Below are 17,560 nucleotides of genomic sequence, written 5' to 3' on the forward strand. Positions count from 1 at the left end.
CGGCCCTTGGGCAAAAGGTTGCTTGCTGTGCCACATAGGCCGCAATGCATTTTAAAACAGTCATATAATTTTTTTAATAATTACTATGTAAACACTGAACACGCACAAATAACGATGAGACTCTCTTCTATCACCTGCAAAAAAAAGTTTATTGATCCCATTTTCCGTTCTTTAGTTATGAGCCGGAGAAGATAGCTTGATTGAACGAAAAACATACCTTTTTTTCTACGAGCTGAGATAATGAGCCTTTTGTGAAATTAAACATTTCAAGCACATCTCTGACTCTGAAGCGAATTTTCTGATGTCTGGGTCTGTCTGGGTGAAGTGTATGCTGCTCTGCTGCTCTCCGTGCTCCCCCCCCCCCCCCCCTCAACTGCACACGCCTCCTGGGTGTGTCTTATGTGTCTGGTGGCTCTCAGTCTCTGCTGAGTTTGCTGCGCACACACAGTGAATGGTGCGCGACATTCAGCTTTTTGGTTCCGCGTGTGTTTGTCACGGGCTGGCATGCTTCCAGTTCGGAATAATAATGCTGATTATGTGAATGTGCTGTTGCAGCGTACATGGAAGTGCTCAGTTGTGACAGCGGATGCTGCTGCTGGGGGCACAGCTGGCGTTGTGCTCGTTTATGGAGGCACGTCGATGCATACGGACGGATGCGATGCGATTTCCTCATTTTGCCCAGTGACTATTTCTGTGTGTTTGGCTCCTTTTTCTCTGATCAGGAGAGTGCTGTCGCCACCTAATGGGTTTGTAAAATAGGTTATCGACCTCCAATAGCTACAATATTGTTAGAGGCGACGTAAGAAGCTTAGATCGACACCCCCCCGTCAAAAAAACAATTTGGAGTTATGACGCCATTTGGCGTCGCTGGCACTGTACGGTAAATTTCTAATGACGCCATATGGCGTCGCTGGCACTGAACGTGTTAATAGTACTTCAAAACAGTGGTTCTCAAAATGTTTCCACATAAGGATCCTTAAACTGAATAATGTGATGCTAGACCTGTGCTTGTTTATTTAGCAAAAAAAGTGTAGTTAAAGTTATACATTCATAACTTGTTCTGCAGTCATCAATCAGACAATTCTCCAAAGCAAGTGTTAACTACATTCAGAGTGAGCCAGTTATAAAAACATAACATGTAACACATCACAGCAATACTGTAGCCTACAGTCCAGTGGTATGGTGGGCTCACTCTCTCGTCCAGCAGCTGCAGATGTCATTATCCACGTTATTGATGATTATTTATAAAAAAATCTCATTGTGTAAATATTTTGTGAACGCACCAATAGTTAGAGAAGGAAACCTCTCTTTGCATTTTATTTTGTTTTTTAATAAAAGTAGGCTACTTGTGATATCTCACGTAGAAAATGCAGATGTGAACAGCTAGGTTAATGACAAATATGGAATATCACCCAAGGAAATACCACGGTTTAATGCCAACAGATAAACCATACAGATTTGTTGTAATTGTGAACACAAATAAGGGATCAAAGACATGGTTTTCAAGTATAACACAATGTACAACTTTTATTCAAAGACAGGATTGAAAAATATAGGTCACTTGTATTCACTTCAGACAAGACACTACGTTAAAGTCTGAAATTTACCTAGATTTGCTATAAGAATTGACATTTCAGCTTGTCACCTGATGTCATTATTAATGGCTTAACATCTAGCTAGGTTGCATCTGGAATATGATCTGGATTATGTATAATATACAGCATTTCGGTATATTCCTACCTCTTAACATATAGCTAGCTAGGTTGGATCTGGAATATGATATCAAGGCTTGATACATTTGTAGCCTACTCATACAGCAGTGTGAAGCTCATCTAGCTAGGTTGCACCTGGAATATGATATCAAGCCAGTAATGTCAGGTCTCAGTCGCATTCACGCTAACCTCTTAACGTCTAGCTATAGCTAGGTTACATCTGGATTATGTATAATATACAGTATAATACTACGCTATAGGTCATGACATTCACATTAACACATTCAGTGCCAGCGACGCCATATGGCGTCATTAGAAATTTACCGTACAGTGCCAGCGACGCCAAATGGCGTCATAACTCGATTTTTTTTTTTTGACGGGGGGGTGTCGATCTATGCCTCTTACATCGCCTCTTACAATATTCAGAGGTATTGAATGTGTCTAACCTATTTTACAGAACCCTTAGGTGGCGACAGCGCTCTCCAGATGAGAGAACGTGGAGTGAAACACACAGAAGAAGTCATTGGGGGGAAGGAAATCGCATCGCATCCGTCCGTATGCAGCGGCTTCATTGAAGCAACGTTTAGCTGTGCCCCTGCAGCAGCCAATCTGCTATCACAATTGAGCACCTCGATGTCCGCTGCAACAGCCTCCGTGTCCGCTGCAACACATGATCAGCCGTGGATTTGTTATTATTCTCAACTCGAAGCATGGGAGCTGGTACACGCGGCTGTAAAAAAGCAGGATCTAGCTGACTTTTTCAGTGCTGAGCACAGGCAGAGAAAACGAGAAAACAGCAGAGCAGAGAGACACTCCTCCCACAACGGGGGGGGGGGGAGGAGGAGGGGGGGAGGTGGGCACGCAGAGCCAAGTACACAACACAGACCCAGACAGCAGGACAGGGTTGGCAAACGCAAGCCAGAATATCCGATGCCCACCAGCAGCAAAAGATCAGCAAGAAGCTGCAACCAGCAGCGCATGCAGGCGCCAGCGCTGCTGGTTTCAGCTAAAAATATTATTCTTCCAAACAAAATTCCCTTGCCTTCACTGTTTTATTGAATGAAATTATTTTTGAGGTGTGACTACATCAGAAAATTAGCTTCAGAGTCAGTGATGTGCTTGAAATGTTTAATTTCACAAAAGGCTCATTATCTCAGCTCGTAGAAAAAAAGCTCTGTTTTTCGTTCGATCAAGCTATCTTCTCCGGCTCATAACTAAAGAACGGAAAATGGGATCAATAAACTTTTTTTTGCAGGTGATAGAAGAGAGTCTCATCGTTATTTGTGCGTGTTCAGTGTTTACATAGTAATTATTAAAGAAATTATATGACTGTTTTAAAATGCATTGCGGCCTATGTGGCACAGCAAGCAACCTTTTGCCCAAGGGCCGTGGCACTGAAAGTGTTAACGCCTCCAAAAATCTACTGTAGCTAGCTAGCGTTAAATAGGTTTATCTGTAACCACGCTGAAATGTGAGGGCATTAACGTTAATATTTCAATTAGGTCAAACACACCTTACCGTTATGACTGCGGCCGTTTTTGATTAACATTAGCGTTAAGTCCATGATCAAATCTAGCATTTCGGTATATTCAGTGTGTGTGTGTGAAAAGGATGTTAGCATGCTAGCATTATTAACACAGAATGTATACAGTCCATGGTACAACGTTAGGCCTTAGGGTTAGTTGGTTTTATTGGCGTTGCTACCAGCGTTGGTTGTTCTGAGCTTGATTCTTCACTCCGTTTCTATTTCTGGAGAGTATTCAATGTTTCCTCTGCTCTTGAAATGAAATTGGAACACGTTTTGCAAATCCGACATGATTTGCTCTCCTGTTGGTGTAGTTTCACACCAACCCTCTCCAGGCGTAGAAATACCCCCTTCTCGAGTGGTTTGCAGCTGCCCAACTTGCCTTTAGAACGAAGGTTTTTCTTACACAACCTGCAAAAATCGTTCACATTGGTGGTAGCCATCGCACTGCTATTGTCGTCGCTAGCAGTAGCCTAGTGAATGAAAGTGTAGTTAGCTCGCTTGCTAACAACAAAGGTCGCAGAGCGATGACGCCATCTGCTGCACTGCGCATGTGCTCTGTGCACAAAGCTGGTTGGATGACGGTTGCGTAATGGAGCGGTCTATCGGGGGGGGCCCAACAACCGCAGGAAATCGTTTAGCACAGGCGGGGGACCAGACCATAGTGACTGAGAACAGGTCTGAGAGCAGGTCACGTGGGGGATGGGTTTACCCAGGCTAGAGAGCAGCTGGGAGACAACCCACAATGCCTTAGCTTCCATGCACCGAAGGGTCTTTCAATGCTGCGACGTAGCACTAGCTTTATTGCAGCGGATTGGGAGTGATCAACCCTTCCGCGGGCAACGTTGCAGACAGAGTAGGAAGGCTGATCCGTAGCGGCTGCTTCCGGGACGCGGGTCGGGGTCTTAATCGGCCTCGGCTGGGTCTACTGGGCGAGGGTGTATGATGTTGAACTGACCCGAAACACCTTCCGACCCCAGTCAACATCACTGATGACGCGTCCCAGCGCATGCCGAAGTATGTATTTTGAACAAGAAGCAGCTATAACTGTGTTGTTTTCCTCTTTTTATTTTGAGCATTTTGAGGAGATTTTACTTTTGAGATGTGTCCAAGTGACGTGTGGCTTAGATTGTGTGGTGTAAATGGCACCTCATTTAGTCCATAGAGTGTCCTGAGATTCTGCTATAGGCACCGAGCGGGTCTCTGTCCCTCTTGACAACTTGTTTTTTGGTAGCAGTTATTGCTGATGTAATCCACTGTATACTGTATGTGGTGGTATTCTTATGCCGGCTTATTGTCACAAGATCACAATTCCAGTAATTCAGTGTTTTCTTTCTGTGCTTTTGTGATTTATATATCTATGAGTATGACACAGGTACATTTTGGTACAATGCAGATGTTAGTGTAATTCTAGGGAGGTGAGTGTAACAAAAGTTGTTATGGCATGTATAATTACACTAAATCTGTTTTCTATCTCTGTTATTTATGTTATCTTAATGTATACCTGGCAGTTTTCTTTTAATCCCAACCCCACCCCTGCTGTCTAGCAATGTAACTCCTCCTTCTCAGTGCCTCTCAATTTCCTGTGTACGCCCCACCTCTTCCTCTTTAATCTGTTCCTTGTTGGGTGATATTTAGCTCTATAATCTATCACATTCCATCCTATAATCTCTGATAATTTTAGTTCATATTTTTGTTAGTCTCACCTTTATGATGTATGGATGCACCTGTTAGATGGTAGATTTCAATGTATCGGTCCTTGTATAAATGTATTTTGACGAGTGAAATCTGACAGCAGAATTAATCCCCTTGGATTAATTTGTGCAGGATTGTGTTGGGGAGATGTGGAGAGTGTGGAGGATATATTTTGTTCATTGTTCTGTCTTGTCAGGTATGTTTACTGTGTTTTGTTTCACACATATTGTTACGTTTTCACAATAAAAACACTGTTTAACGTCATACTGTGAATCAATGAGTCATTGTGGTGACTCCTCTTTAATCTGTTCCTGGTTGGGAAAGGATTGTGTTGGAGACGTGGAGAGTGGAGATTTATTTTGTTCATTGTTCTGTCTTGTCAGAAATACATTGATGACAAAGATATTCCGGTTGTCTGGGTCCTTTATTTCAATCACACACAACACAATGCAGAAGTCCACCAGTTACACATACATACATACATACATACATAACAGTTACTGTATTCATCAAGTAATAATAGATTGTTTTAAGTAATTTCAGACAACAGTTTATTTTTTGTCTGTTATTTGTCGCCACAAACACAGTTCCCTCAGGATTGCCGAGCATCATGTTGAGACTATTTCACAACTGCAAGCGAGCTAAGCTAGCTACTTTTAGGTTAGCACTATTTCAGCTTACTCTTCATAATGAAGGTTAACTGTATCGATATCGCTGTCACTGCTACTCACAGAAGAACGCTGTTTGAATGCAGCCTAACCAATGTTACATTGGCTGGAATGCCTCTTGTCCAATCAAATTGCTCTGCCGGAAGTACCTGTAACTGTTGTATAAGATATTGTTGCACACGCAAATAAAGCATGGGCTACAAGCGCTGCAGTAAAATATGGCGGACCAGAACAACTTCTGATTTGTGTTAATTTCGTCTACGAAAACTATGACGAAAGATGTTTGTCGACTATCTTTTTCCCCAAGGCTAAGACGAGACTAAAATGCTCAGACCTTTAGTTTCTTTGACTAAGACGAGACTAAAATATACTCAAACTTTTAGTTGACTAAAACTTGACTCAACAAAAGCAGGATGAGATTGACTAAATATGATTAAAATCAACAAGGACATTTGACACAGGACTAAGACTAAAGGTGCGTTCACACCGACCTATTAAAGTTTTTCGCTGGCGTCGAGTTTACATACAAAGTCAATGCAAACGAGCGATTGAGCGTATTCGCCTGGGAGAAAAATCGCTGGGCGTCCGAGCGGCAGAGACAGAGCGATAGGGAGAAAATACGCTCGTCGCTCAAGATGAAATATCCCAACTCGAGCGAAAATACGCTGGCATCAGTCGCTCGCCGCTCAACGCTGATTGGCTGCCGTGTGAGAGCGAGTCAAGGATCACACTGGCTTGGAACAAACCGCTGGTTTATTGTGTGGCAACAAACCGCATTGACAGGCTGACAGCTGACATGAGTGAAGTCTACCGGTATGGAGCTCGCATTAGGAGCACGCTGATAGGCTTTAGCTTGTAAACAATGACGGTGGCTCGTAGTGGACAAATATCATGACATTGCATAACGTTATATCCCCCACATGTCCGTCATTTCGTGTGCCTGTTGATGAGCGATTTAAACAGAGCGACAGAGCGATTCCAAAGGGTTGACTTGAGCGACAGAGCGAAAAATAAATATCTCGGTGTGAACGCACCTTAAGACTAAATAAAAAATAGACTACAAAATTAACACTAATTATAGACTAATTATAGACAGTTTTCCCCCTCATGCAGCAGTTGAGTTTCCTGTGTTTGCAGAATCATAGATGTGTGGCATTTAGCTGTCTTAAAAACATATTTACAGAGATCACAGCTACAACAGAACCCACCCAGTCTTAGCTAAGGGTCTTATCTATATGTGTATGAGGCATTGTATTCCCACAATTTACAGTTACTTGCTTGGCTACGTTATATCCAGAGAGGTCTGAGCGCTTTCCACACAGCACAGCCAGCCTCCTTCCCTTCTCGCCTCAAACAGGCCATTATATCTGAGGCCCTGTTTACACTGCGACGCTCCCCCCATAAAATGGCAAACTTTTTTAGCATTAGCTCCCTTTTTCACGGTGACGGCGTTATTTGGGGGTGAAAACGCAAATAAATCAAAACAGGTCCCAGAGGGGAATTCTTGAAAACGCTGCCCCTTACTGTTGCCATGTAAAGTGGAGAAATGCAATTCAGGTGTTGACACAGCCCCCCTTCGCCATGGAAGACAATGGTAGGCAATAGGAGCATTGAACTAGCCCAATACTATACAGCCTTATGGCACAGGCACAATGAGTCGCATTGAAATTCAACAAACGTGATAACGATTTGCTAAAAACACATAATCTGCGTTAAGTGCCCGCTAACGTCGCACATAGCCTATTAATCACTGTCTCCCGCATTGAATAATTGAAGACAACTCACTGTCTGCAATGCATTTCCTCAAGTGAAGTCCTAATTGTGCTCAGGTCTTTTTTATGTTGCTTTACTGGGTTTTTATTCGGTAATCCAATCTGGAGCAGTTTATTAGGCTATCATTGTGACTTCTGTGTCACTCTATTGTGTGGAAAATGTATTTAAACTTTAATTACAAAGATAAATCAAGCCAGTTAGAAACAGACAGAATAGGGGCAGCTATAGGCGTTTTTACGTCGTCTAAACATGGCCTGAGTCAGACAACTTAACACTTCATTCCATGTTTGAGGTACTGTATCCCAGTGAAACAATTCACCGAGTTACATTTGCTTACAAATATTGTAGCAGATAGAGTTTTGCAGGTGATATATTTTCTCCATGTCGCTACAGGACAGGGACAGCATCATTTGTATGTGCAAAATGGTTGGTTCTTGATGAGATCACTGGAGAACCTGGCATAGATACAAATGGGGAGCCATGGCCAGGACAGATATTGTGTATTTGGAAAGTATCCCTCTTTTTGCTGAGAGCAGGGAAATCAACACTGAACATACAGTGGCTCAGGTGAACTGGTTTAAAAAGCACAGTGACATGTGGCATTATGGGAACAATAGCAGCTGCACAGTTTGGGACAAAGACTTTGTTCCGTGGTCTCATGCGTCTTTTATTCAAATGCAGATCATTTTCAGCCAGTGTGCATGTTGTTCATGCAGAGTTTCCTTTCCTGGAGCTAGAGAGGACTCTGAATGTTGTGGTAACACTACCCTCAGCAAGATGTGTTTAGAATAAGGTTGGATTAGCTCGCTAATTTAGGGCTGGACGATAATGCAATATCTTTTATCATCTTTCAGTGGAATTATATTGTGTAAGGTGAAAATCATTGAAAAAATAATAATTTGAGAGAAAAAATCTGGGCCTTGAAAGTTTTTGAAATTAAGCATAGCCTATAGACATTTATTTTACTTGATGTGCATCTGCACAGTTTAAGTGTTCACACATTCAAACCTCTCTAATTGTTGTCTGTCTGTGAGCTTCTGTAAAACCTGCTAGTTCTCATTAAAAAAATGCTCCGTATTGTAGTAATACCTTGATCCATGTCTCAAACTATGCCGTTTGGGTCCTGGATTGGACGAGAGTCCTTGAATTTGAAGTATAAGAAGCCATGATTGTAAGCCATGATTGTGATGAAATGGGATAATTTGGGTATAACAACCCACAATTCTGCTGTCTGAACTGATGAGAAACTCATACCAAATGAAGTATAAGTAGAATCTTTTTAAGTTTATTCTTTTGAAAAGTCAACTAACAAGTAACAAGTAATATATTTCTAAGATGTGTACATAGAATGTGATAATGTTCATGTAAAACTATTTTTTCTTTGATATTAAATTTGGATGTCTTGAAAGTGTGTTACTGTTGCCTTTTATTGACATTTTCATTAGTTAACTTTGTTGACAGAGGTAGCCATTTGGTGTCAAGCATACTAAAAAGCTTTAACAGATGTACACAGGAGATACGGTGGAAAAACTTTTATGTATGAGTACCTGTGCATTGAAAAGTGACGCCAGGGTTTGAATGGCAGTATTTATCAGTATTTATCATTTACTATGAATCAATTGAATATCAAATTCAAAATATCACTAGGCTGTAGCTGTGCTCCATTCTATAAAATTAAATTAGGAAAATACTGCTAATATGTAGCAGACTTGGTTGTAAAATACAGAGAACATATATCTTTATACCTTTGTACCTGGACATTTATTTGGCCACCACAAATACTGAGTATTTCCCCAGACACAGAGCACACCCATACCAACAAATCATACCCTTGATATACTCCACACATGAGTTATATCAGTGACATATCAGAGTCAAAATATCAGTTTGTGTTGTATTTGTACACCCTATTTCACCATATTTTCTTCAATGACAACAACAAAATGACATGCACCAGATTTGTTCATATTATAGCCAAATACTGAGTCCACATCCAATATATGGCATGAGCCATGTGTGCATATTTGGATATTCTATTTAGTGTGTATGTCAACATTAGATGTATCTGGACACAGTATACTATATGAGGCAAATATGGCTCAGTATTTGACCTGACATGAAGTATATACAAACAAATCTCCGGATATGCGCCTAATTCTTGCAGAGTTCGTAAAAAAACATATCTTGGTTCTGGGGTCTTTCACGCAGTGCACCCTGCTTGTTTTGTCCCGCATCTGAGTGTGATTGCTGTGTTCACATGTGCAAAAACAAACCGAAAGATGAACAAACACTCCCAGTTTGAAACAACTGCTCCAAACGAGCAGGTGTGAATCCACTCTCTGATTCAAGATCACCACATGAATGTTTCAGCTAGTGAGCTTGGTTGGAGAAAGCTCCTCTCACCTTAATAACTGAACTGTGTGTGAAATGAACAGCATGAGGCTCCAATGAGGAGTGACAGCTCTATTTAGCCACAGTGCGGCCGTAGCCAGTCTGATAGAGAAAATGTCTAGCAGATGTTGCCTCTCCATATGTGAGAGTCCAGTCTCCAGTGTGACATAGAAAATGTGTGATTCTCAGCCTTCTAGCAAGCATTGCCTCTCCCTACCTGAGAGTGTCCAGTCTCCAGTGTGGATCCTCCAGTGCAGCAGAGAGCAGCTTCACTGCTGAGGCTCCTGGATGATTGTAGCTCAGGTCCAGCTCTCTCAGATGGGAGGGGTTGGAGCTCAGAGCTGAGGTCAGAGAAGTACAACCTTCCTCTGAGAGCATACAGGCTGACAGCCTGCACACACGCATGCACACACACACATGCATGTGCACACACGCACGCATGCATGCATGCACGCACGCACACACACACACACACACACACACACACACATGCACGTGCGCACACACACACACACACACACACACACACACACACACACACACACAGAGAGTGATGTATAGTTTGCAGTTCTGGGTGATAAAACAATACTGATTATCTTGATTAAATTGTCCACAATCTCAAAAATAAAAGCAGCTGGATACAGTTCAATAATATGCAGTCAGGCTGGACCTTGTTGTCCTAGTTTTAGTCATGAACATTGATGGATTCAACATGTGATCACTTCCTTCTCTGTAGAGTTTGACATATCTTCAGTAAATCAATATCCCACATACTTTCAACATGGACTTATTTATTTGTTCAACATATACTTATTTATTTGTTCAACATGGACTTATTCACAGTATGACTTAATTATTTGTTGAACATGGACTTAATTATTTGTTCAACATGGACTTATTTATTTGTTCAACATGTACTTATTTATTTGTTCAACATGTACTTATTTATTTGTTCAACATGTACTTATTTATTTGTTCAACATGTACTTATTTATTTGTTCAACATGGACTTATTCACAGTATTTGTTCAACATGGACTTATTTATTTGTTCAACATGGACTTATTTATTTGTTCAACATGGACTTACTTATTCGTTCAACATGGACTTATTTATTTGTTCAACATGTACTTATTCACAGTATTTGTTCAACATGGACTTATTTATTTGTACAACATGTACTTATTCACAGTATTTGTTCAACATGGACTTATGTATTTGTTCAACATGGACTTATTTATTTGTTCAACAAGGACTTATTCACAGTATTTGTTCAACATGGACTTATTTATTTGTACAACATGCACTTATTCACAGTATTTGTTCAACATGGACTTATTTATTTGTTCAACATGGACTTATTTATTTGTTCAACATGTACTTATTCACAGTATTTGTTCAACATGGACTAATGTATTTGTTCAACATTGACTTATTTGTTCAACATGGACTTATTTTGTTCAACATGGACTTATTTGCTCAAAATGGACTTGTTTATTTGTTTAAGATTGACTTACTTATTTGTATAACATGGACTGATTTCTTTTTTCAATATGGGCTCATTTACTTATTCAACACATATTTATTTATACAACATGGACCTATTTAGTTGTGCAACATGGGCTTATTTACAGTAATTGTTCACCATGGACTTATCTATTTGTTCACCATGGACTTATTCACAGTATTTGTTCAACATGGACTTATTTATTTGTTCAACTTGGACTTAATTTAATCAGCAATCAGCATGGACTTATTTTTTATTATTATTCCGACTGTAAACCCTGAACAACTTGACAGACACTGAAACTGGAAACTGAAACTGATGTCTATTGGACCTCCTGACAAATAAAGGAAAGAAAAGGGCCAATGGCGGATTTAATGTTAGTCTCACCTTATATACTGATATATAAGTTGAGATACAAGTTTTACCCTCATTTTATGGTACAATCATTTACAAAATGTTAAGTAATAATATAAAAGTAAAAGTACATCCTGACCTGAGAGTCTCCAGTCTACAGTGTGGACTCCCCAGTCCAGCAGAGAGCAACTTCAATCCAGAATCCTGCATGTCATTGTTACTCAAGTCCAGCTCTCTCAGGCTAGAGGATTGTGAGCTGACAACAGAGGCCAGAGCTTCGCAGCTTCTCTCTGACAGCTCACAAGCACTCAGCCTAAAGGACAAGAAGACAATCATGTGGAAATGTTATTCTGTTATATTTAATGTCATTATTGTATTATTTCTACTGACAGACCCCTTGACTGACTAGGGACACCTTAATTGTCTCCATCTTTAAATGATGGCTTTACCGATAATCAACCCACTTTGTATCATTAATAATCTCGGTAATATAAGTACATGGGCAGTGTTTACTATCTGTATCTGTTTTCCTCACAGAGAAAAATGCTCACGCTGCTGCCTGCAAAAACTCCGCCCCCGCCAGCTGCAAGTCATTGGACTTGTGATTCTCCGTGGATGTGCGCATATATATATATTTTTAAATAAACAGTAACAACCACCCTCGGAGGAGATTCCGGTCTTGAACAGAACTTCCGCAGTTTGATTGATTGATTTGATTTGCAGATTTTTTATTTTTGGTCATCCAAACACTATGTACAATACCCTCTATTTCATGTAATCAAAACAATAGACATAACACATTTTACATAGATCTTGACCAAAAAAAGGTATGGGCTGAAGCTAAAAGCTTATTTTGCCCACCCTATTCACATACAGCACATGACAAAGAAAGAAAAACAAGTGTGAATCTTTATAAGAAAAGAAAACAAAAAAGGAGAAAAACAAAAAAAGAACATGCTTCCTGCTCATACTTTATAATGCATATTTAATAGTTGTACATGATTTATTTTATTTTATTTTTTACTTTTTTTCTTTTTTTTTTCTTTTTTTTTTTTTTTAATTTTTTTTAATCCTTTTTTCCTGCTTCATGATCCATAAATAATAACAATAATACATGATTAATCTGCTTCATGATCCATAATAATGACAATAATACATGATTAGTCTGCTTCATAATCCACAAATAATGACAATAATACATGATAATAATAATACAGTTCCATTATGACGCGTTGTGGTTGTGACGTAAAACGCCTCACAACAGAGCGCTTTGCCAGAGAAGGAAATGGGAGTCCTCCATGAGGAAAATGGAGAGAAGGTAAACACTGCCCATGTGCTAACATTACCGATATTATTGATACAAAGTGGGTTGCTTATCGGTAAAGCCATCCTTTAAGAAGGGTGACAAGGCAGCGTGCGGGAATTACCACAGCATCTCCCTTTTGTTCACCACTGGGAAAACTCTACCTCAGGTTTTGGCAAACAGACTGCTCCCCAGACTCCTTGGTTCTGGCAAATATTGGCTGCCGAGACAAATACATCAAAATACTGAGACTGTTGCATGACATGTCACAGTACTCAGTGGCGGTGGTGATGAAACAGAAATTTAAGGTTGACACCGGAGTCAAGCAGGGCTGTGTCATTGCTCCTACCCTTTTCTCAATTTTTATTGTCGCTATCCTACATCTCACAGGTAAACATTTGACACAAGCTCTATCCTATATTTCTATATTTTCTATATTTCTCTATTAATTGTTCAATGTGTTATCATTATTACTGTAATTTGCTACTGTTGTGTCAGCTAGAATTAGCTAGACATATTTTCTGTGAAGCCCTCTGGGACATGCTTGTGAATTAGGGCTATACAAATACACTTGACTTGACTTGACTTGACTTGACTTGACAACGAGATAGAATATTGTACAGGACTGACGGTCAACTTCTCAACATCAACAGATTCAGGGCCAAAAGCAAAATTACCACCATATCCACTGCACTCTGGAGGCTTTTGCCAAGGCATACAATCAGCTTGGTCTGGCTCTTAACATAAAAAAGCCACCACCCAACAGTAACACCCCCCATCCCCAATCATCTCCGTTGACAGTACCAGACTGGGAAATGTGTACAACTTTACATATCTCGGCAGCATTCTATCCTCCAAAGCTCGATTATGAAATACACCACCGCCTCAGCTGTGCCAGTTGGGCTTTCTCAAGACTAAGAAAAAGTCTGAAAACCGCGACCTCCAGGCCAGGACAAAAATCCTGCTCTACAAAGCGGTAGTGCTGCCCTCACCATCCTACTGTAGGGATCAGAGACCTGGACCACATACAGCAGGCACCTGAAGGCCTCGGAAAAATCCTCAAGATCAGCTGGGATGATAGACGCACCAACATCCGTGTCCTTCAAGAAGCCAACATCCCCACTATCACTGCCACTATCGCCCAACACCAGCTCAGATGGACTGGTCACATCATCTGTATGCCTGCCTCTCACATGCCAAAACAAGTCCTACATTCCAGCTACTCATAGGAAAACGTGCCCTGGGAGGTCAAAAGAAAAGGTACAAGGACAACATTAAAGCCAACATCAAAAAGTGCCACATAGACCTCAACACCTGGGAGGTCACAGCAACCAACAGGGCATCCTGGAGAAAACGTGTCTATGACGGTGCTGCACTATATTGATTGATTGATTGATTATTTTATTTGGTCTCCCTTAGGAGAAACTTGTTGTGGACGACAAGCTCAAGCTGCAGCATACAGATAACAGTAGCAGTGATACATACAGGAGCACCAGCCCATCACCATGGGCATCAACACATCTACTATAACATAATATTTATCATGACAGTTATCATGACATGTGACATCATCCCCACACACACATTTAGCATCCACCCACATTCCCACCCTAGATGTGCCACTCACCCACACACACACATGCACAGTTGCGCACGCTCTCTCTCTCTCTCACACACACACACACACGCACACAGGTCGCAAGTACAGAAAGTATCTGTAGTAGGCTACATGGTCCTCAGGTCCGTCTATCCTCTCTTAGCTGCTCATTAATAAGGTTAATTGATTGAGGGACAAACGAGTTTTTATAACGATTGTGCTTGCACAAAGGGACCCTGTACCTCCTTCCTGACTGTAAGAGCTCAAACTGGGAGTGCAGTACATGCGAGGGGTCATCTAGGATGTTGTTGGCCTGCCGAGTAGCAGACTGGACATATATGTCCTGGAGACCAGGGGGTGGGGGCTGCCCCATTACCTTCCCTGCTGTCTTGACCAGGTTAGATATTTGAGCTTTTGTCTTAACCGTTAGGTTTCCGAACCAGCTAGTTATTCCATAGCGCAGCACCGACTCAATGGTCGCTCGACCTCCACTGTGCCTCAGAAGACAAGTGCAGACTGAGAAAGGAGAGCCCCCACCAAGGCCCAAACCAAACCCATGACCACCACTGCTCACCCCTGCCCACACTGCACCAAAATATGTGGCTCCAGGATTGGCCTCTTCACCCACCTGAAGACCCACAAGGACCCAGGAGGAGGACATTCTTACTCTACCCCGATGACGGATGATGATGATACTGAGCTGTCAGGAGCACTAATACTTTGAAAGGGAGATGATATGCACATCACATATAGGTGCAAGGCTATAGCAGGCAAAACTGCAGTAATTACACTTACTGCAGTTTGATTTGGTTTCCCAGAGCTTCAGCTGGACTTAAACAGACATAAACCTGATTGGTTTTTGGTTGGACTTTGTAGTTACTGCAATTTTCCGGCTCTTTCCATAACAAACCCCAACATATGAATCACTCATAATGGCGCAAACCTGGGGGAAAATAATATTGTAGCTTGCTTTGAAATGCAAATATCCTGAAAATGGTAAGGAATGAGCCTATAGTAACTTTTCTACCTGCTCCCTGAAGGCTTCAGTGCTTGTACACCTCTTACAACATAATAATCACCAAGGCATAATCTTTGTTCTTATTACTGTGAATCCCTCTGTAGTTATACAATCCAATCGGGATTCCCTGAATTTCTCTTACTCATCTATTTAAACATTTTAAACATGTAAACAATAAAACAATTAAATACAGATATAATGTGGTATCGAAATCAAAACAGATTATGATTTTCTCATGAAAAACAAGACAGGAAAAGGACACTAGATTGTAGTTATTGCGCTTTGCATTTGTACTACCTATATATCTGTTTAAGGTAATACACAGAGTGCAGTATCTGCATTTTTGCAGTCATAGGTCAAGTAATTGAACATGTTTTTTAGCCATAAAAAATCCTTAACTCATTCATGGCCAGTTTAGGACTGCCAATATTTAGCACAGGCCAAAGATTTTCATAATTGTTGGTCATCTTTCAAGACCCACAGTAAATGATCTATTAGCACCAAAGTGATTTGCAATACCTCAAAATGAAGATGTACGTCTCTGGGTTCACCAGGAAAAAAAAGTGAGCTTTTAGCATGTTCTGTACTCTACTTATAGCCATTTATATACACCCTGTTTTCACCCAAAAGGTCTCCATGAGAAGATAAACAGGAGAAAAGGCAATTTTTGTAAAGCACACATTCTCAGGCAGAACTCGCTCTCAATTCTTTTATTTTGAACTGTATTGACATCAGACATGTAAATATTATTCGTTATGACACAAATGAAAAAAAATAATATATATATATATATATATATATATACACATGAAGTGCTTTTTTTTTTACATTCAACAATACAGTTTACTCAGTGTGAGTGAGTGTGCAGACAGACACACAGACAGACAGACAGACAGACAGACAGACAGACAGACAGACACACCGACAGACAGACACACACACACACACACACACACACACACACACACACACACACGATCCCCCTTTTATCTTCGTTGCGTGATTTCTAACCCCACATAGGATAAGCAATAACCACGCCCTGTGGCGCCGGGATTGGCCAGGAGCAACACTGGAGGGCACGCAGCCCAGCGATTTCATGAACCAACTGAATAGCTCTTGAGAACGGACAGCGGGCTGCTGTGACTGCCGCTTCTGCCTTGTTAGCTGTTCGTGTGTTTATTTTGTTTTGTTCTGGTCCACCCGTCCTCGTCCATGTCTCCCTGTCCTATCCTCCCTGCTATTTGATCGTTCCCGTTTTCCCCTCGGCTATTCAACACGTCCTCACCGCCCTCTGATCGATCATTTCCTCATTCCTCCGATGATCAAACACATCTCTCTGGATTACTTTCTCCCGTTTTCTCCCGGCTGGCACAGAGGAAGGCGACCAGCTCGTGCAGCGCGCCGAGGGGCGTTTCAATGGCGTTTCTCCTGTCTGCACAAGGAAGCGTTTATCCGTTTTCTGATATTCCTCCTGCTCAATTTCAAAACAACAGCTGCGGTATGTGTTTGTTCACGTGTTGTCTTAGATGCTAGGGACCTGATACTATGTCACAGGCTGGGGAAGTGTTTGAACTACGCGCTGCACTAATAAAAACAAAAACACGTCAAACACGTCATTGGCGGGGAGGGCTATTTCTGATAACACGTCAAAGACGTCTTTGGCGGTGAATGAGTTAATGTATACATATATAATAATAATACAAATAAGTGCATTATCACTTTTCAACCTATAAGTCATTTGGCTGGACAGTCAAAAAACTTTAAAGCCATTTTTCTCAGTTTCATTGTTAGCATAGTTACTGCGGTTAGGATTTGTATGACAGTATGGAGAATATCATCAACAAAGTTCATCGTTATTAATTTGTATAGAGAAGGATTGTGTGAAAACATGAGACGATTTTTAGATCTAAGCCTCTAAAACCAGATCCTGTCTGATTTCAGATGGAATGACCCTATACAGACGTCCTCAAATTTCAGTATTCATATAATATTCATATCAGTACTTTATTAAATATAAT

At 40.9% G+C, this 17,560-nt stretch overlaps 1 protein-coding gene across 1 annotated transcript in view; it reads right to left on the reverse strand.

Annotated features, from left to right (window-relative positions):
* Nucleotides 1-17,560, reverse strand: part of LOC310773362 (NACHT, LRR and PYD domains-containing protein 3-like) — a gene marked incomplete at its 5' end in the record, with an annotated part of 72,720 nt that overhangs the window by 20,244 nt on the left and 34,916 nt on the right. The window contains 3 exons of the mRNA XM_083633231.1: nucleotides 13,920-14,061; nucleotides 14,767-15,015; nucleotides 15,099-15,152. Coding sequence (XP_083489357.1) covers nucleotides 13,920-14,061; nucleotides 14,767-15,015; nucleotides 15,099-15,152 — 445 coding nt within the window. The remainder of the gene's footprint in view (nucleotides 1-13,919; nucleotides 14,062-14,766; nucleotides 15,016-15,098; nucleotides 15,153-17,560) is intronic.

Source organism: Poromitra crassiceps, assembly GCF_964638095.1.
Source record: "Poromitra crassiceps genome assembly, chromosome: 3".
Classification (NCBI taxonomy): domain Eukaryota; kingdom Metazoa; phylum Chordata; class Actinopteri; order Beryciformes; family Melamphaidae; genus Poromitra; species Poromitra crassiceps.